Raw genomic sequence first — 21,244 nt, forward strand, 5'->3', positions numbered from 1 at the left:
CTCCGAGAACAGTTAGTGTGTAAGCCAAGTTCAAAAATCCAGTTTTACATTTCTTGATTTTTCATGTTTCCTGGGATGATCTTTGCTTTTCTGAATCCATTTTTTGTTGCCTCTCCTGAAGTCATGCCCTTACTGCCTTTACTCCGTTTATCATTGTAGGGGTTCTCTTCTCATACCCACTCAAGTATCAGGAGACTCTCAATGACTTTTCTGAATCTTGAAAGAGAAGAAAGCGACTTTGATCACTGATTTCAGGTCATCATATCTTGCTCTGCAGTTCTGTGCAGCCAAGAGAAGTACAGACATCTGCAGAGCAGGCAATGAGAGAGGATATGGATTAAAGCAGGAGTTTACTTGTGCGGGGAGCTGTACAGGCAGGGGCAGGTCAGTCTGCATTCGCCACGCTGTGCGAGGCATGACACAGCTCAGCTAATGGACACTGAAATAAAATGTCGCAGAGACATCTCAGGATGTGGCTTTGCCTTGTACTGGCTTTAAAGATGAAAGAACAGTTTGCAACACAGACAACTGGATGTTTAGCAAAACCTAGTAAAAGTATTAATCCAGATCTTCAGAGGAAGTTTAAATCAATAATACCAACCCTGAGTCTGTCTTTCTCTGTAGAGCAGATAGGTATCATGTGCTGTGAACATATATCCCTGTTGTTCGTGTTCAGAAGATGCAGGATATGAACAATGGCCTAAACAAATCGCAAGTGAGTGGACAGGGTGCACTCGTAAGCCAGTGGCACTGGGCATGACTCTGGTCCGCTCTATCTGAAGACCAAGCTAAGAGTTACAAAGTGCTCAATTTTCTAAAAATGTGATGGGCATGGTTTTAAGACACCAAAGTAGGTAACTAAGCAGGTTGATCAGATAGTGCAAAGATGTGGAAATAACATAATGGCTAGCAAGATTTAAAGATCAACTGCTTTGTGCACATGGCCACAATTTGTTTTCATCTCTTACTTTCCATTCATATCTACATCCATTCATGCTTTTAAAGCAATTGTGCCTTTTCTTATTTGTGCACCCAAAATCTGAATGCCCAGTTTGGACAGTTATAGTGTAGCTACTGCAAGTTTTACAGAGCTCTTTTCTGCTTGATTGTTTTGACTTCACATTTTCTGTCCAGAGATCTGTCAGCAGCTCTCTCCTAAGAATTTCCATCATTTTTCAGAAAGGGGAAATAAGGTATTTCATGTTCTTGTGTTTAATAAGTAAAATGAGATAATTTATAAGCCTTATCATAAATCATACTTAAAGGAACAAGATCACATGTTTTGAGCTTTGAGTTTGGTCTTGGCAGGTTTGTAATATGCTAAGATAGTCCTTTAGTGGTCAGGAATTCACTCTTCTAGACCAGGCTTTTAGTGGAAAACTATTCAGCCAGCCAAATAGAAATTTCACATCACATCTCACAGATATGAATCATTAAAGATACTTGGCACAAAACAGTCACTAGTGTGCCATAGACAGAACTAATAAGACCTCAGAGATGAGAGGTACATAAGAACCTTGCTACATGGTGGCCAGATGTGCTCCATTATCTATCTATTTGAAGTTAGTTATATCTGTGTTTTTCAACAGTGTAATCAATATATTAACATGTCACCTGATTTTATATTGAGAAACCAAAAAGGCCATTTTGCCATACAGCAAAATTGTATCATACCTTCAGATTTTTATTAAAAATTGCACTAATGGTCTGTGGCTAATTATGTGAACTTGATCTCCCCTCTTAAGCACAACTTCCATGTGATACATTTAAGCTTTGTAATTAGTGGTTTGGATAATAAATTGGTTTTCTATCAGTCTGTTTTATTTGTTGTTGCTAATGCAGTTAGTGTGACATTGGGCTTAACAAGTATAGGAACTCTGTTATTTTACCTTATATTTTAAAAGCTATTCTCTGTGTTGCATACCAGATGTCACACTAATTATTATCTGCAGACAGGAATGCCAGCTCTGCTGTAAATATAAAGCTTTTATAAAAGCATTGTGCAGTAAATGGCACAAAATACTGCCATGCTCCAGGATATTAATACTGAGAAATCTCCTCTTGTAGTCTCAGGAACTCCTTTTAACAATGATTGAGAAACTTAAAACGGTGAAATTTTCAGGATTAATCAGATCTGGAGATCAAAGGCTACTGTAATTCCTACTTACTCCAGCTCATTGAAATTGTTTTATATTAGGGGGGGTTGTAGCTTTTTCACTTTTGTTTGCTTTCTGAGATACCTTGAAGGCTTTTTTCAATCTCTATTAAAACCAACCAACCAACCAACCAACCAAGAAACCCTAATTCTTAGTTATCTTCAAACTGAGATTTTTTTTTTCTGCTAAAAATAATCAGAATTTGGCCCACACTCTCTAGTTTAAGTAAGAATACCTCCAGCACACAGAGTTTTATAGATGTATTTTCATCCTTTAAAAGCCAATTTTTTTCAGACTCTCAGCCTCTGTTGGCACCTGTAGCTGATCTTTCCGATCAGTAAGAGGCTTGGGGCTCTTCTCTTTCAGTGCAGGAAGGGAAAGAGGAATCGACCTTGGGTAGTTTTGTGGATTATGGTGCTTATTTCACAATTATCTATTCAGCTCTGCTGCTTGTGTTTGGGGGGCGGGGGGGTTATGGGGTTTTATGTTTGTGTGGTTTTGGTTTGGTTTTGTTTTGTTTTGTTTTGTTTTGTTTTGTTTTGTTTTGTTTTGTTTTGTTTTGTTTTCTGTACGGACACTTTGGACGAAAGGCAAAATGAGAGGAAATAGGCTATTTGGCAGGTTCTGGGGAATACCTGCTGAACCATATTAATAATAAGATTTTCCCTAGAACATAGGACAGTAAAATACAGTTATTTGGTTTTATGAACCTAATTCTAACAATTTTCTCCTTTTCAGTTTCTTCTAAATCAATACAGAGCAATTAGAGCAATAAATTTCATTGCTCTGAAGGGCAGTACATTTTAGTGCCATGATTGTGCACATGCAAGGCAAGTGGACTTACATTTGTAAATGAGCCTTTAATGCTATATCATTGAAGGAAAATCTGTATTCCACTTGCTCAGAAAAAAACTTCAGGCACAAGGTGGCTCAGTAGGTCATTCCTGTGTAGGTATTTTTAAGAAACCAGAGTAATAGAATTCAGTGGTAGCATATCTAATTATATAGGAATGAAATGGAAGTAACAGCCAGTTTGCCCAAGCATGTAGGGGATATGGGGAAGACATGCGTGCTTTTGTAGAGCTCAAAACCAGGCTGGGACACAGTCTCAGAAGATTCATACCCTGATTTTTTCATATTGACACTCAGTAAGGTCCCAAGTCAACTTTTACTTAGCCAAAAGTTTTATTATTGTTGGGATTTTGATGAGGAAGAATACAAAACTAGCAACATGTGTGGATTATGTGGATTATGCCTTTTCAGATGTTTATGTAACTGGTAAAACTGCTAGGTTTATGTAGGATATGTTCCAGTAAAAATAATGGGCTTAAAGCCAGGCCATATATTTTTTATAAAAATAAGAACCCTGCCAAGTGTTGTTCAGAGTTCAAACCGAACTTTTAGCGGAGCATAGAGAGATCTATGTAACTGAATTAGTTTTACCAGCATTTGTCTCTGATTGAATTTAGCTGAGATTCATAGCAAAATTAGAAGTTTTGAAATGCTGTAAGAATATAATGTAGGTAATTTGCAGAAGTTATGGATTATTAAAAGTAGAGGAACCAGAGGACCTGTTCTCATGTGATATCCAGTGCAGGTGTTTTATTTTAATCTGTTGCTGACAAGGGGTTTCACAAATATGTGCATCCTTATCCAAATCAGGCCAGTAATAATTTGCTGACGACCACCACAGGGTGATGTCACTCATCGGCTGTTCTAGTTACAGTATAATAACATGTACTAGCAAATAAAGTATGAGAAAGAATTCATTTTCTGTTGTACTATATGTGACTATTTTTTACTATAAGTGTATTTTTTTTCTATCTTTCTGTACAGTCAGTGATAATTTAAGGTGCAATGACAAAGTACACAAGCTCACAAAACCAAGAAAAATATTATTAAATGATTTTCACTTTGCCAAAGCAGCTGATCAAATTAATTTCAGAGCTGAGGAGCTATGGTAGGGTTCAGCTCACCTACCAGAACATGTAAAATCTAGGTGCTTGGGTTCGGGTGATCATCAGAGTGCTGTCAGTATTCAAGGAGAGCTGTGGCAGCTCCTGCTCTGTCAGGACAGGATGGTTTGTGTTGCAGAGCTGGCTGACCCTGCTCATGGGCAGCAGAAGGACCATGGGCTGAGCTCACTTTGTAGTCACAGAATCATGGTGTCAGTGTATGAGCAACAATGGGATCACACGCAATTTCGGAAGCTGGCCCAGAGCAGTGCTGGCATTGCAGGGGTCTCTCATGGAATTGTGTGTTGCTGGGTAGTCTCAACATCTTCCAGCTGTTGTCAAACCAGACTGCAAGGCAAGAGGCACAGGCGTCGGCTCTACTCGTAGCTACTGGGCAGAGCTGTGGGGCTTTTCTTCTGGAAAGGGAGATATTTCAAGATGGGTATGAAATTATTCTGTTGGTTTCAATGGGCAAAATGATGTCACATCAGACTGTCTACTGGAAACCGAAGTCAGAGTACTGCTGGGTGCAGATGAGTTAGCCCTAGCAGGATAGTTTAAGCCAATCCTAACCTTTTACTTCTCCTTTCTTCCTTTACTCGTTTTTTCTCTTAAAGGAGATAAACACATCATGTTTTACAATTACATTAGGCCCTCAGAAATGACTCATCATATTATGGGCATCAGCAGAATTAACTATCATGATCAGAGGAATTTTTTTAACCCAAAATATATTGTTATGTCTGAGTTATAAACCTTTGAAATGAAACTTTAGTCTTAAAAAGCTTGTAGTTTAGTAGTAGCAGTGGTATCTGCCTTATAACAAGAACCAGAGCTATGAATAAAAATACTTGTTGTTTTAAGTGATGTCAAACTACCATAGTACCAATTTGAAAAGCGAGCAAGACATTATGGGACATTGTCTTAAAGTTTGTCAATTGAAAAACTGAAACATCATGAACGTGGAGGTTCCTGATCTGGAAAAAATAAGTGTATAAAATTAAAACCAAATGTATCGTGTGCAGTGACAATATCCGAAAGAGTTTGAATACCTATGTGTGTACATATATATGTGTATGAGTGTATACTGTCTTTGCATAGAAACTTACACATACAGAAGATGCTATAGTACTTCAAATTTCCTTCCTTTTTCATATATAAAACTAATTGCAAATTATTTCTTTTTGTTCTTCTCACAGCTGAATTTTTATTCCTCTTGTGGGGTGTTTATCTCTGCTATGCAGTGCGGACAGTCCCATCAGCATTTCATGAGCCACGTTATATGGCTGTTGCAGTTCACAATGAGCTCATTATCTCTGCTATATTCCATACGATTAGGCAAGTGATCTGTAGATCTAGTAATTAACTATTTATCTTTCAGGTTTCATATGATGCAAATTAAAATGGGTGAATGGGATAGGACGCATAATGGAAAGGCTCATAAATATTTGATTCTGAAAATGAAGTGTTGTTAAACTTAAAAATGTTCCCATGGGATTCAAGAATATGTACAATCAACTTGTTAATTCTATAATTAGGGTTGTTTTCAGTATAGCTAGCTAATATGTTCTTGGATCAAAGTTCAGTATATATGATAAATTAGATATAGCAAAACTACTGTCTGTCTTCAGTCATTTACACACTGCTCACTGGTTTGTATCCCTAGAAAAACAGCAGGTAAGAATGTTGGTTTACGTGAACTTTTCCTGGTGTATAACAGATCGGCAAGGGGCAGCTGGATGTTCAGATAATTGTACTGGTTTGTGCATGGAGCATAGTGTTGTATATGCTGACATAAGAAATTGTTATGCATATGATGCTGTCACAGTGATTTAAAGCACATGTTTCTTGTAAGGTTTCTAATGAGCTTTACATTTCATACTTGTAAATTATTAGAATAATAAGAAATAAATAAGGGTCTTTGCAGAGCTATGTGAAAATTGCTATATAGGCATATAGCCTTTCCTATAGAGTACTCTGTAAAAATGAATTGATCCTGGAAAATTCAAAAAAGCAGGATAACATCATTTTCATATCATGCTATAAGAGATTCTTATGATTTTCTTATGACATTCTCACACCTTCCTTTCCCTCCTGACAAACCTTATCTAGTAAGATTCTACTCCCCTCCTCTCCCCTCCCCTCCCCTCCCCTCCCCTCCCCTCCCCTCCCCTCCCCTCCCCTCCCCTCCTCTCCCCTCCCCTTCCCTCCTCTCCCCTCCTTTCCCCTCCCCTCCCCCGTTTACCCTTTACCCTTTACCCTTTCCTTTTTTAATTGCTTGATGACAGTCTTCAAATACTTCTCTCTGTTCCTTGGTTTGTCTTGGAAATCACATTTGTTTCTGCCATCTTGATGTTTGCTTCCATGAGACATTATTTATTCTGAGTAAACATCAGCAAAGCGAATCTTTAATCTGTATTCCTTCCAGGTGCTCTTTTCCCCTGTCATTGTTATAAAATTTAATAGACTTTTTATGCTTGCAACTTTTTGTTTCTTTCACGTCCTAACCCCATATCTCAACATCCACATACTCTCAAAATCTTCTTTACCCCCCAACACAAGCATCTCAAAAATAATGTTTAGAATTTGTATTTTATGGAAGCATTTTTCTTTTCATTCCTAATAGAGATAAAATTCAGTTACAATACTTTTGAATTGATTATAACCGATATGACAGCTACTCAGTCAAAATTTTCTCCCGTTAATGAATGTTCCTAAACCATATTTTGGGCCATCTTAGAAGATACAGTTCAGCTCATTAGGAGAGCTATTATGGTGGCTGCAAGTTTCTTTTAACAATAGGACAGGATTAAAGTAATGTTGGATAAAACAGAGGAGAAAAGGGGGAAATGTGACATTTTAATACATGCCTTATGAAGGAGACACAAAAGGACCATGTCTTCCAGTTTATCCTAGTGAGGATCCTGTTCCTTCAGCCTAAGGTCTGCTGATTTTGTTCCTCCTTCTTTATATTAAAAAAAAAAGTACATTTTTTTATTGATTTTTTCGCTCTGTCTGCTACATGCTGGTTTGTTGCAGAAATATCATGTACTGTTTATGGACAGGAATGAATAAAATGCACTGGATGTACATGATCCCTCCTGAGATTATGTCCATTTCTGTATACACAAGTCATACTCTCATCTCTTTGAAGTTCACATTTCCTTACTTCTTTTTTTTTTTTTTTTTTTTCCCTTCTAATTTTCCCACCAAGTTCTGGATGTAACTGAAAGAGCAGAAATGTAAGACTCAGATTTATAGGACATATCTGAGTTGTCATGAAGCACTGGAGCCTTGAAGGACAGCTGCTATTAGGAGGCAGCCATCCAGTCTGAAAATTCCCACAGCTGATATAAGATTGATGTGAGCACAAAACAAAACCTCAGACTCTTTGTGTTTTGCTTTCCTTTAAAATGAGTATTCCCATTTCAGAAACAGAGGATTCTTTATTATCTTCAGGTCAGCATAGCATTAAATTCCTGCATCGCTCTTTCTCTTGTGTTGCTGAGAAAAAGTTAATATGGAAATAAATCTCGTTCCAATAGAAACCCCATATCTGCAAGTCTGAATGGCTACTGCAGATGTTATTTTGCTTTCAGGGGTGTGGCATGGATACCTTAATCAGTCAAGATTCCACACATAAAACAAGCAAAAAGCCTTCACGGAATTTGAGGATTGGAGCTGTTAAGGTTAGCCAGATCTGGTGGGCAACCAGACTTGGGAGCTTTGTCCCGTCTCTGTCTGATGGATGTGGCTCTGCAGTTTCTTGGCAGGCCTAGCGAGGCTGAGCACACCCACCCCAGTGCAGCCATACGCAATCCAGGGCCAGCCACATGGACCAGCGCGGGTCCAGCGTGTACAGCCTGACCTTGCTCCTCCTCTGTAGCTGATCAGGTTCACTAATGAGACTTGCACCCCGTGTGGGTTCACAGACATGCTGTGTTCACAGGCCCTTCAAATATGAGCACAAGCCTTAAGCCAATCCAATATCCATCTTTGGGCTTAGGGCCCCATACTCAGTTACAGGCTGAGACCTTGGGTCTTCCGAGACACGGGTCTCCCACATGCTGGCTAGTCCAGCCTGAAGTTTGCTTGTGAATTGCACATATACATATGCACTGCATAGAGAGTGAGATCACACAGACATTAGGAGAAGGATTCAATGAGAAGACAGAAGATACTGCGGTGATCAGGTACAGGGCACAGCCAGTGACAACTTGCTTACATGTCACTATCCCCTTTTATCCCGCCTTCTTTCCATGCTTGTTCTTCCCCCATCTGCCTTAGCCACTCTCTGTCCTTGTCTTCTCCCAAATAAACAACCCACCCCTCATTACTTTTTTCCTGTTGGTCCCAGTTTTGCTACATCTGTGCTGAGTTTGGTATTTCTGATAGAATTCACTAGGTAATCACAGCCTTATATGCTGTCACTGATATGGTTACATCGGGTCCGCTGCGCCTGCAAGTTCTGCTTCCCAAAGGACCCCAATGCTCCCTTCAATTACCTGTGAAGTTGGGCCATCTTTCAAATGACTCCCCATTAACCACCTGTGGAATCTTGCTCACAGCACTGCCTGTAACTTGTTCACTTTTCGCTCTGTTATTTGTTATATCCAGCAGTTTCTCATGTTGTCTTCAATAATTCTTGTGCTGTGTTCACTTAGCTAACCCTCAGGCCTGAGCCTCCCCCTATCCCTGTACACCTCAACAGCAACATCCCTGTAAAAAATAATTACAATATTTTGTTGTGTTCATTAAACATTTAATTTACAAAGTATCGAACAAGAGATTATGACCGTGTTATTATGGCATATAAGTCAGTGTTTCATGCCAGACTGTTTCTGTTAACAAAAGCTTCTGCAAAATGTACATCTGTGGACTTGGATAAGTTGAAAACGTCATTTCTGTCTGAGTGATGGTTGTAAACCTGCAAATTACAATCCAGTGGTCCATGCATTAATCCATTGCATTGCTTGCCATTTCTGTCTTTGGGAGCTCCGTAGAGCAGATAAGCCAAGCACACTCCAGCTAGCGTTAACTGCAGAGCTTGTTCTTCTGCTCCTTCAGAGAGCTCAGCCAGGAATTGCTTCCTTTGGGAGGCTCAGCCGCTCATTCCCCAGCATTCACAGGCCTCTTGGGCCTTGCAGCATTGAGCTGGGCAGTGCTGCAATCAAGACAATTTCCCTGCTCCACACTAAAATGCATTTCCGTTCAGTTCTCTCTTTAAAGGCTTCTCAGCCACACTCTGGAGCTGCAATCCGTGGACGTCCCATATTTATGAAGTTCACTGCCTTTTTTTATATCGTAGTAGGTGTGCTTACTTAACCTAAAATCATCTGTTCAGATCCTTTATGTACGTCAGTTGCCATAACTCAGTTCAGGCCTAAGAAGCTGTGACAATATAAACCATCCGAAAAAACAGCTAAATAGAGGGAGAAAGATGGAATAAGCAAATATCCTTTACGGTCTGCTGCTTCTTTTTATATTTTGTTTTGGCTTGTTTTGTTGGTTCTTTTGTTTGTTTGTGGGTTGTTTTTTGTTTTGTTTTTGGTTTTTTTTGTTGTTGTTTTGAAATTGTGGTATATAAGTAAAGCATGTGAATGTAATTTTTAGCCTGTATGAAAGCAGTACAGAACAAAACCAGTTGTATTTGGCCTTTCAATCGAGAGAATCCTAAGGAATATTAAAAATGTTAAATCTAATGCACTGGAGAAGAGGCAGTGAATTGCAACCCTGAACTCTCTTTTCAGATTCATTCTTGCTTCAAGACTTCAGTCTGACTGGATGCTGATGCTGTTCTTTGCACACACACACTTGACTGTGACAGTCACTGTTGGGTTACTTCTGATCCCTAAGGTATTCGAGTCTCTTTTCTTTTGCCAAGACTGAGAAAGAGAAATGTTGTCAGGCAGAAGCAATGCTGTATAAAATCAGCAAGCAACTGATGGAAAAGAAGGATGTAAAATTTGGCTGTGTTACCTAAAAAGCTGTATATTTTTTATTTTAAAAACTCCTATATATTTTCAACATTAAATTCAGCTTTCAAAATTCCAGGGGTTTAAAGTACTAAAAATTTTGATGTCATTAATCCAAGGGGGAAAGAATCTTGTCTAATGATGCTCATTTCAGATATTTGGGTGACCACGCTGCTGCCAGAGTTAGCTGAGATCAGACAAAGAGTTTAGGCAAGGGGATAGAAAGGCCAGGATGGACTGCTAAATAAAACTGGAATGAGGAGCTTGGACTAGCCATGAGATAGAGATGCTGGGATTTAACCCAGGCAGTTGTTATAGGCTGAAAAAGGAGCTCTTTGTGAGTCAGAGTCTGGGACAGATGGATGCTGTATGCTGAGACAGATGTGGCCCATGATATGGAACTGGGAATCATGCTGGCTAAGAAGATGAGGATGCCTGGGACATGAGAGGAGAGGAGAAGAGGAGAGGAGAGCTGGGAGCAGAGTGACGATATGTCCATCTCACCAGGGGCAGGAGAACTGCAGGCAGCTCCACCTGCTTCTAGAACCAGTCCACAGAGTTTGAATGGAGCTTTCATCTTAGACAGTACCCCAGAAAAGGGAATGATTTTATGATGGCTTTTGAAATGACCAGTAATATTAATCAAGAAGTCAAGAGTCAAAGAGAACAGGAAAAGTGAAAGCTACATATGAAGGAAGGTCACTAAGCAGTTCAAGTTGATAGAACTTTCAGGTTGATGAAGCTGCTATTCCTGTCTTTTGCCTATGTGTCAGAACAGGGTGTGCTGATAACTGTCAAATATACATACATTAAACAGTCATAATAAGGGGACACATCGATGCCACCTTAATACTGAATAACCTTGTTTTATTTTAAATGACTTTTCTGATCTTTAGCAATAATCATACTATTTTCTATTTTATCTTCATATACTTTATTGCGTATCTTCAAAAATGTCTTTCTGGACTAACCTAGAAAATGTGTTGACCTTTCTGAAGCTGACTCATAACTACTGATCAACATTTCCATTTTTAGCTTATTATCTGTGTAACACTACACAGACTTTTCTTCCAGCACAGCAATAAATTCAGGGAATTAAGAGAAGAATCACAAGGTTTAGTTCCATTCATAAAGTTCTAAGGATGGATGATTGTGTGGACAATATTAACTACAGATGAGTGAATCAATATGAATAAATAAATAGCTGACGACCTCTCTCAAACTCTTGATCTGAGCATTTGCTAAAACTTAGAAGAGAGAGATTAACTTGTGTCCTTTTTTCATAGAATCACAGAATGGTTTGGGTTGGAAGGGACCTTTAAAGGTCGTCTAGTCCAGCTCTCCTGCAATGAGCCAGGACATCTTCAACTAGATCGGGTTGCTTTTTATCCGTTTATTTATTTTTTTTCCACCTCATCTCTTCCTTTTCAGGGTTAGGATCTAAAATGGGAGATTTGTTTTCTGCAGGCTTGTTCAGCAATATGGACTACAGAATAAAGTCTTATGGTTTTAGCAGTCTAATTGGAAACACTGGCTGACCGTCTATTTATGTACTAGCTTAATTTAAATACCATTTAAAGAAGCTCAAATAAGCATTAAAATAAATACTTTTTTTTTCTTATACAAATCACTAAGATTTGTCAAGTTAAGCCATCATTAAGAAGAGTTCCTTCCGTACAATACTGATATTCTGTAGGACAATACTTGTGCCAGTGATGCCTATAGCTAGTATTTCGAGTTCAGAAAATCACATGAAATCCGCAGAAGGATCGTTGTGCTGTAATAACTGTTGATGTAAACTCTTACAGTGATGTTGAAGTAAATTTTGCACTGATGGCAACCTCTTTTTTATGAATACTTATTGCAGTTTTCACATTCAAGCAATAACCCAAGAGATGATATAGCTACAGAAGCTTATGAAGATGAGCTTGATATGGGTCGATCTGGATCCTATCTGAACAGCAGTATCAATTCAGCATGGAGTGAACATAGTTTGGATCCTGAGGATATTCGGGTATATATAACTCATTGAAATATCATTTATTTTCAAGAACAACGCTTTTTTGTACAAGTTAACTCTGAATTGCATCCATTTGACTTTTTTTCTTCAGATATCAGCTGAAACAGGCCATCTTAGGTCTCAGTGTTTGTGGTATCAGGTTGTGTAAAATCTCATGGAAAATATTCACTGCATTACTGGTTATAGCACAAGTCATACTGGAGGCTAAAGAGGGGGAATCATCCATAGCAAGAGCTGTTTATCAGTTTACATAGGCTCTTTGAATTATCTTGAAGTGCTAACAGGATTTGGTGTCAGTGTGATTATTCATTTGTATATAACACATGCATAACTATACATAACTATGTAACATAAAATCTTAAAAACATGTGATTAACAGAAAAAATACTGTATTCGTATCTTACGTGATAAAAGGGCTTATGTTCCTGGAATAAGGAATAAGAAGGAAAGCATGCACCACAGCATTGTGAAATCTGAAACACACAGCATGAATGCATATGAATTGTGCATGCTATATGATGCACAGCTGTGGAAGGTGACATGTTTGTGCACGGAGCTTGAGTTTATTTTTTGAAGTGGAAAAGTGGGGTTCAAGTTGATGGAGAAATGGCATATTCAAGAATTAGAAAATACAGCGAAATATGTTTAATGCCATTTTTAGAGCAATGGGTAGTGCATTCATCAGGCTGCTTGTTTGACTGGACTCCCTCTATATGTACTAGTTTTGCCATTCACTTTGCTTTGCAGGATGAGTTGAAGAAACTATATGCCCAGCTTGAAATCTATAAAAGGAAAAAGATGATTGCTAATAACCCACATCTCCAGAAAAAAAGGTGCTCTAAAAAGGGCTTGGGGCGCTCGATAATGCGACGTATTACAGAAATCCCTGAGACAGTCACCAGGCAATGCTCCAGGGACGAGAAGGACCTGATGGAGCACAGTGCTGTGAAGAACACAGCCACGCTGAGAAAAAATCCACAGGAGTCCATGAGTTCTGCAAAGCCAAAAGAAGAGACTTTGAAAAACAGAGTATTTTCATTAAAGAAGTCCCACAGCAGTTATGATCATGTTAGGGATCAAACAGAAGAACCGAACAGCTTAACTACAGAAAGCACAGAAGTTACAGCTGCTGAGAATTCTCATTTGGATTCTTTGAATGATAACAAGTTAACCAAAAATGCCCTGGAAAAAGTTGAAGCTGTCTCCACTGAATCGGTCCCTTTGGTGTGCAAATCAGTAAGTGCACATAACTTAAGTGGTGATAAGAAGCCTCTGCATCCAAGAACATCTGTGTTACAAAAATCCCTCAGTGTTATTGCTAGTGCCAAGGAAAAGACTCTAGGAATAACAAGTAAAACACAAAGTCTAGAAGAAAGCACTAAAACTCACAAATCTCAGCAGAAGGGTAAGGAGGCCAGCAAAAAGCACTTGGCCTCCGATAAAGGGGAGCATAAAGATTCCCACCGGAAGGAAACCCACTCTGAGGAAACGAAGAAAACCCATAAATCTGGAATTATGAAACAGCAAAGGGTTAGTCAAACACCTGCAAATCCAGACACAGGCCCAGGTAAGTCTCTGCACAAGGACAATTTCGACATAGGAGAAGTTTGTCCTTGGGAATTATATGACCAAACTCCTGGTCCTGTGCCTTCTGACTCTAAAGTTCAAAAACATGTGTCTATTGCTTCCTCAGAGTCAGAGAAAAACCACCCTTCCCAGCCAAAGGGGAAGACTCATCATAAGCTGAAGACACCTGAAGGGTATCAACAGTCAAATCAAAAGAGCTCAGAGAAGGTGGAGGCAGCCACTTGGGAGACACAAGAGCAGCAGGCCTTTGAAAATGAGAAAAAACAGTCAAATTCCAAGTCTCAGGTCTCCCCTGGGCTTAAGTGTGAGAATGTTAATAGATATGCACCTAATACCTGTCCTGGGGAGTGGGAGGAGCTGCCCCAGAAAGCAGCAGAAAAAGAAAACCTCAATAAATTGGCAGAACAGAAAAAAAATGCCTCTTCCGAGGGAAATGTGCTTTCATCTGACTCCCATAAGCCAAGTAGTTACTTGCAGCAACCTTTAGCATCTCGAGCTGAAGTCTGCCCTTGGGAGTATGATACACCAGATTTAACAAATGCAGAAAGAAGTGTAGCTTTATCAAACACCTTTGCTATAAGTGCAAATAAAACAGCAACACCTCGAAAATAAGAGGCTTTTGGACTGAGTAGCGACATCGAGAAGAAAGACAACAGGAAAGACAAAGGGGACTTAGGCCAAAAGGATCTGAAAATTCCTAAGGAGTATCACTAAAATCAAGGGAATCAGCACTACAAATAAGTAGGATTTAAGTGAAGTAAATTATCATTAATGTTATTATTATTTATTTGTTTAGTGCCAACAGTTTGATTAGCAGTGCCCAGAATATGGTCCCTGCTCCAAGGATTTTACTGTTTCAATGAAAGAAACCTGCCTTTATGAAATAATTTCTCTTTTAAAGGAAAAAATATGGTGGTTACAAACACACAGCGTAGATCTTAACTGAATAATTTCTGAATGCCACAATTGGCTTTCACTTGCCCTTGGGACTTTAAAGATCCAGCAGAAGTAGGGCACAGAAATGTCCTGATGTCAAAAAGGAGTACCAGTGAGCAGCTTATCAATATGACGACTTTTCACTTTACATATTTAATCTAGATAGCACTGCTAACTCAATGCATCCCAAAAATACATTTTATATAATGATTGCTCTCATTTTCTTATTACTGTGTGTTTAAGTACATTGTTGTGTCTCATACTAAAGCATTCCAGATTGTATAATTTTTGCAAATGACTTTGATATTATGTGACACAACAACACATTTATGCAATTCACAGATACTGTCTTCTAATTGCAAGTTAAAGTACCTGCTGTAGAGTTTTTGGTTTATATATATGTAATTGCAGTAATCTTTCACTGGCTATGGAAGCCGTAATTCATATTGGGAAGTTCCTTTGAGCTTTGGAGATCTTTTTTTCCCCTTTCCTATGATTTATATAGTGATTTTTTTTGTTTACTCACTGTTATTTAAATTTATAGTTTGATACTGTATTATTCAGGGTTTTTATATGCTGTAAGTTACTTGTTATGCACTTCCCTGTTAATGTTCATAGACTTGGTTAATAATGGAAATTCAGTCGTCTTAGCTGCATATTCTGATAAGTCTTAGGACAACATATCTGTTGTTTGTTACTAATTGGAAAATATCATCTAACAAACCAGAATTCTTACTTTAAACATGGATGATGATGATCTTGTTCAGTATTTCATACTGAGCATATGCTGCTGAATAAGACAAGCAAGAACAACAATGAATCTACACCAGAAATGCTAACCTGTTTTACTCAAACCAGACAACTCTGTTAGCTGGCTCATATAGAACAACAGTGCACTGTTTATTCCTGTTGGCAAACTTCCAAAAATTGGCTTTTGAAGTCAGGAGAGGAGTCAAAAATATTACTCCCCTTGCATACACAATTGTAAGAGGTAGTGGGAATGGAAGCGGTGGCATCTCTCTCCCACTCTCCAAAATGCTTCGATTTTTTTTTTTTATTTATATGTACATTTACAGTAAAAGTTTGTGTTTAATACAGTGCTAACTTTCAGTAATACCTACCGTCCTTATCATGCATATTATCTCAATTCATAGCCGTCCCATTCACAACTGCAAGTCCTAGTGATGGCACACCATCAGGGCCTGAACACATATTGTAAAGATTCTGAGGAGTAGCACAAATAATAAAATACCCTCAGGCATCTAAATGCAGTGCCAGTGAAGTGCTATTCGCTAGAATTGGCTATACATACAGTACTTCAAAACAAAGACAGCTCAGTCCTAAAGAACTTGTTCAATTTGAAAGAAGTGATGGGATTCAGTGGAAGAATGTGAAATGAGGATGATTGAACAGAATGTGTTGTTTAATATATATAAAATATATATATATAAAAAATAGATATTTATATATGTTTAATATATATAAAAATGTCATATCTAATATACACATGCACATACACGTATGTAGTATAAACTGATTTTTGTGGCATCATAGAAAAAGTGGCTTAAGATAAAATGCAATGAGCAGAGAGACTTAGAAAAGCTTGGTATGAAGAGGACTTTTTTTTTTGTCCTTTAAAAAAGCACAGGAGTTTATGGGCACATCTACACAGACAGATCAAGACAGATCTGATCTTCCTACTGCCTCTGCTAAGCCCAAACCTGGAACATGGCGACACCTGAGCCAGCTGAGGACAAGTAGCTCAGGTTTCAGTGCTGTCTGAACACATTGGTCTCGCTCCTAAATTCTGCATATTAGCTCCAGATTAAAGTGGGCTGAACTATCCCAATCAGCCTGATTAGTGTGGACAGTGCTTGATTCCACCATGGGGACACACTGACTTAGGTCTTTGCTAACCTGGGCTTGTCTGATTTGCCTGCCCCTTTTTTGTAGGGTGTAATTGTGGCCTAGGAGATCTGGTCTTTGCCTTCAACACAGATCTTCTGATCGGGACCCTGGCAGCCCAGAATCCCTGTTCACCTGTGAAAGGGAGTCAGGCATCCAAGTCTGAGTGCTTTGGACATCTGTGCACCCACTTTGCACACACAGTGCCAGTGACATCCCCTGTGCAGCCCAAATCCAGCTCTCTGCTTAGTGTGGAAAAAAGCTGAGGTTAGACCTGGTGTGCCCAGATTCTCCCGAGTCCCAGATGCTAACAGGGTTCAGCAGTAACTTTTCCATCAACTTCAGTGGGCTTTGATCAGCTCTTCAGAGAGAAAAGTAACCCTGCATTTCACTGCATGGGAAGAAGTCCATCCTGGGAACACCGCTTTCTGGGAGCCCTCCAGGAGCGCACTGACCCTGTGTGCAGAGAGATGCACAGCTTTATGGCTGCTGAGCGTGGTGACCTGTCCCCAAAGGGAGGTTTCACAGCTCATCTCAGCGGTGCTTTGTATGAACGGGGTGGTGAGGACAGCTCATGTCAGGTTGCCCTGACTCGCCTATGGGAATCATCGCTGTGTCAGAGCCAGGCGCTGTGGTTAGAAGTGGACATCTGTGATGGAGTCATGAAAGATGTTTGCATGTACTCACTGCCCCTCAGAGACAGGTGGTCACAAGGAGCAGGCGCCAGCCCCGTTGCCCTTGCTCCTCTTGCCCTCCCTCCTACACATCCTGGCTGAGCGAGGACACGCTGCCCCTGCTCTGCAGCAGCCGTGTCATGGTGCAACATGCACCAAGGACGAGGGGATCCACGTCAGCAAAGCATCCACACGGTACCACTGCCTTGCCATCACTGGCAGGGCCAAGCCCTTCATGCATGATTTTATCTGTGCCACCGCTACCTATCTACTGTTCCTTGCTTGTTTTCTGTTCCCTTTCTTTTTTAAAAGGTAACTTCATTAGAAACACAGAAACAAAGCCCATTCCTTGGCTGGTGTGAAACAGCCCAGTGGCAGGACAAGCAGAAGAACGATGGCTGATTTACCAGGGAAGGCATTGGCTTGTATATTCTTGATTGTTTTTTTTCTTTCATCCTGACCCTTTCACTTCTTAAAAACTGTCTCTTATGGTTCTTTAGGCTTCTTGTAGTCACATCTCCTAAGACTGATACAGTTGGAGAACTTTCCCTTTAGAAAGCAATAAAGCTTTCTCCAGATTATTTAGCAACTGATATTTGGGCTACAGATTCAACTGGGACTTTAAATTATTTTGCATTTAAGAAAATGAGGGGCCAAACTTCACTCAACTATTCTATTTCACTATGATGCTGCTAGAAACATTGCTTAATGAAGGCATACTAAGTTAGGCATAAATAATGTTCTGTATTTCATAGATTTTTCTCCACCAGCATATATTGGCTAGATTGCTTAATTGTCTTTTTCTGGAGTTTCATTGTCATTATTCAGCCAAGAGAAGTGCAGCTCTAGAATTAACATGTTTTCTAGCAGATCTGTTAAGAGAAAAGATAATAAACACTAAGGTCACAAACATTTGCTCGGTTATCCTTTTAAATGCATGTGCAAGCTGCATTTCTCCTTTATTTCTAAGCCATGGTTTATAAATAATTAGATTTATACCAATCTTATGAGACTTGTATAATTTATGCAAGATTATATGCTTTAAAATATAAATCAGTACACACCTATCATCAGCTTTGGTGGCATCATAGACCTGAAACTGGACAATACTTTTATATTTGCTCTCCTTAGGCTTTTGCATGCATATGACAACAGGCAGGCCTGAGAAAACACTGCCTTTTGACTTTTAACATTTTAGCTACTCAAGTTGTAGAGTATATAAAGCTGTAAGTCTCTTCACTTTATAATGTGGTTCTTATAACAATGTTATCTGGCAACCAACAGCATCCACCATGAAATACTTGATAGATTTATGTTGTAATGTGTTGCAGCATGTAAATAATGTAACTTCTCAGCAATAAAGCACATTTATATGAAAACTATCTGCAGGCTTTTGTGTTGTGATTCTCTGAAGTCATTACTGATCCAAACCAAACAGGTTTTTCATCAAACTTGTAAAATAACTTAGTTTTACAGCTTACATGATCTGAACATGACATTAGCATTTTCTGGATATTCCTTGTATTTTCTAGACATCAGCCTTTCGACCAGATGTGTACTGTGTTCAGGATTTCAGGTTAAGGAAATATCATGACTGGCAGCTCTCTTTTCTCAGTAGCTGCAATTTTGAGATCAAAATTGTAGGGTCCGTGCTGTATTTGGCTGAATGTAATGGTAAATAGAATGTTAGAAAATATTAGGAAGTAAATAGATAGCATTGTAAAATCTTATAGCTCATTTGTACCATATGTGTGCATGCCTGGGTTCCTCATCTAAAATATATATCTAACACATAGGAAAGATACAAAGAATGATAACAAAGGTGATCAGAGACTGAGAATGGCTGCTGTGTGAGGGTGACTGCACCAGCTGCTACTTGTGTAGCTTGCTAGAGAGGTGACTGAGAGAGGGATGAGACCTATATAAAATTACAAATGGTCCAAAGGTAATTAGGAAACTGGTATTTGCTGAGTTTTGTCGTGCAGAAACTATGGGACACCCAAGGCAGCCATCACAGAGCAGTTGAAAACAAATGAAGTTTTCTTCTACATGTGGCAAAAATAAATTGTGGAGCTCACTTTCAGAGATTGCTGTGGATATCATGAGTTCAAAAAGCACTGGAGAGATCATGTAAGAGAAATTGACCAAGATCCCTGAAAATGGTGGATACAAAATTCTTAAATCCCTAATCTGTAGATGGCTGCTAGGTAGGAGAACTGTCTTTCCATTATCACCCAGTTTTCATTCCATTATCACCCACTACTGGATATGGTGCTAGATGAGTGTTTCATTCAGCCCAACCTTTGTAAGTCCTTATGTCTGCATAAATACAGATAGTTAGATTCAATTAGTTTGTTGTCATCATCCCTGTTTTTTTAATGACCCATTACTGACATAGGAGTTCTGCTGGGTTCTTGCAGAGACATATGTATATTCATTTGTACCCTTCCCAGTGCCTCCTGGGTTTAAATGCTGCCATTTGGGTAACCAGTCTGAGTCATGGTATCAGGCGTGATGGGGACATGAGGGGGAGAGAAGGGGAAAATAATTACTTATGTTCAGTAAATGAACTTGGTACAAGTCCTTGGTAAGTAAGAAGTCCAGATATCAGAAAAAAAAAAAAAAAAAGGCCTGGAGATTTTCCTCTGAACCACTTTGTGGGGCTTAGCTCAAACCTGGGGCAGCTTTGCTCTCCCAGTCCCAGGGGTTCAAAACTAACAGTGGCCATCTGAGTCACACTGCTGACATTTTCACAAGTCTTTAAGAAGAGAATGATTTCCAAAGTTTTGTGGCTTTGGAAGTCATCCATAGCTGTATTTTCTATGACCGTGCTCCTATTATAAAATGTGTTTCATCTGAGATGAAACTGTGGGTGCACCTTCCCTGCCCTGAGAAGGCTGAGGGGGCCACCAGCAGTCTTCGGGCACCCATGGGGAGGTTATGGAGAAGACAGAGATGGGCTCTTCACAGGAGTGCATGGTGGAAGAGAGACAATGGACATAAATTCAAGCAAGAGAGGCTCAGACTGAATATATGGAAAACTTTTTCACCGTAAGAGAAGTCAAGTAGTGGAGAAGATTACCCAGAGGTTGTGCAGTTCGCTTCCTTGGAGCTTTTAATGAACTGACTGGATAAAGCCCTAATCTTGTAGCTGACCCTTCTTTGAGCAGCAGGTTGGACTAGAGACCTTGTAAGGTCCTATCTGAATTATCTTCTTGGCCTGTGAACAGTGTTCACTGCTAGAACGTGTTCTTCACATCATCCTTTTGTTCGCCTGCAGATGGGTACCCCAGGCAGCTTAGATTCCTGCTAACAGTACAGGACGTGTAGTCATTTGTACAATACATAACCGTGGGCAAACCCCCTTAACAAACACCAGCTGCTGTAATAGAAAGGCATTTTGCTTTTCTTGTCATCCCCACAGCCCACAGTGGTCATGGTGACAAAGTGAAGAAGGAAATTATTTTGTTTAAAGTTGATTGGGAAGAACAGTTGAGTGAGTGCTTGAGATGGTACGTGGCTGAAAGAATGTCTTCCCAAAAAAAACCCAAACAAATCCTAAAAGAGGGATAAAATTTCTCACTAACACTTCAAGGGTTTTTTCAAATAAGTACTGGGTTCTGTACAAACCATTAAAGAAATTCTAATTTGGGGGAGGGAAGGGGGGAAAGGTTTGAACGCAGTTCTGCAAAATAGCACTTGATTTGGTTCAGGGTTACAGGGCTGCATGTCTGCCTGCAGAGAAGTTATTTCAAGCTGAGCACTTTTTTGTCGTAATAAAATAGTACGTCTGACAGGTTGGAGTGAGCTTTTTCCAATTCTAAAGGAGCTTTTTTCATCAACTCAGAAATTAGCTTTAGCAATGCTAGAATTTAGTAAAAGGTATTGATTGTTTCACTTGATCTGCCAGGCTGCCATCATGTTGCAATATTCAATCTTCTGGTTCTTTAATACTTGGAAAATTGAACATTATTTCTCCATTTATGCAGGTGATTTATGTAGGTAATTTATCTTTTTTTTTCATTAATTTATGAGT

The 21,244-nt window shown here is 39.3% G+C and overlaps 1 protein-coding gene across 2 annotated transcripts in view; it reads left to right on the forward strand.

The window, feature by feature from the left end:
- The window catches only part of GPR158 (G protein-coupled receptor 158), a 197,280-nt gene extending 178,690 nt beyond the window's left edge, over positions 1 to 18,590 (forward strand). The window contains exons 8-12 of one of the 2 annotated variants that reach the window (XM_065832283.2): positions 5,311 to 5,449; positions 9,862 to 9,967; positions 11,954 to 12,100; positions 12,854 to 13,673; positions 13,800 to 18,590. In XM_065832283.2, the coding sequence (XP_065688355.1) occupies positions 5,311 to 5,449; positions 9,862 to 9,967; positions 11,954 to 12,100; positions 12,854 to 13,673; positions 13,800 to 14,305 (1,718 nt within the window). In that variant the 3' untranslated portion in view covers positions 14,306 to 18,590. Of the gene's footprint in view, positions 1 to 5,310; positions 5,450 to 9,861; positions 9,968 to 11,953; positions 12,101 to 12,853 lie in introns of both variants that reach the window. The other variant, XM_065832282.2, reaches the window with a different exon arrangement.
- Positions 18,591 to 21,244: the final 2,654 nt, after the last annotated feature.

This window comes from Patagioenas fasciata, chromosome 2 (assembly GCF_037038585.1).
Source record: "Patagioenas fasciata isolate bPatFas1 chromosome 2, bPatFas1.hap1, whole genome shotgun sequence".
In the NCBI taxonomy this organism is placed as follows: Eukaryota; Metazoa; Chordata; class Aves; order Columbiformes; family Columbidae; genus Patagioenas; species Patagioenas fasciata.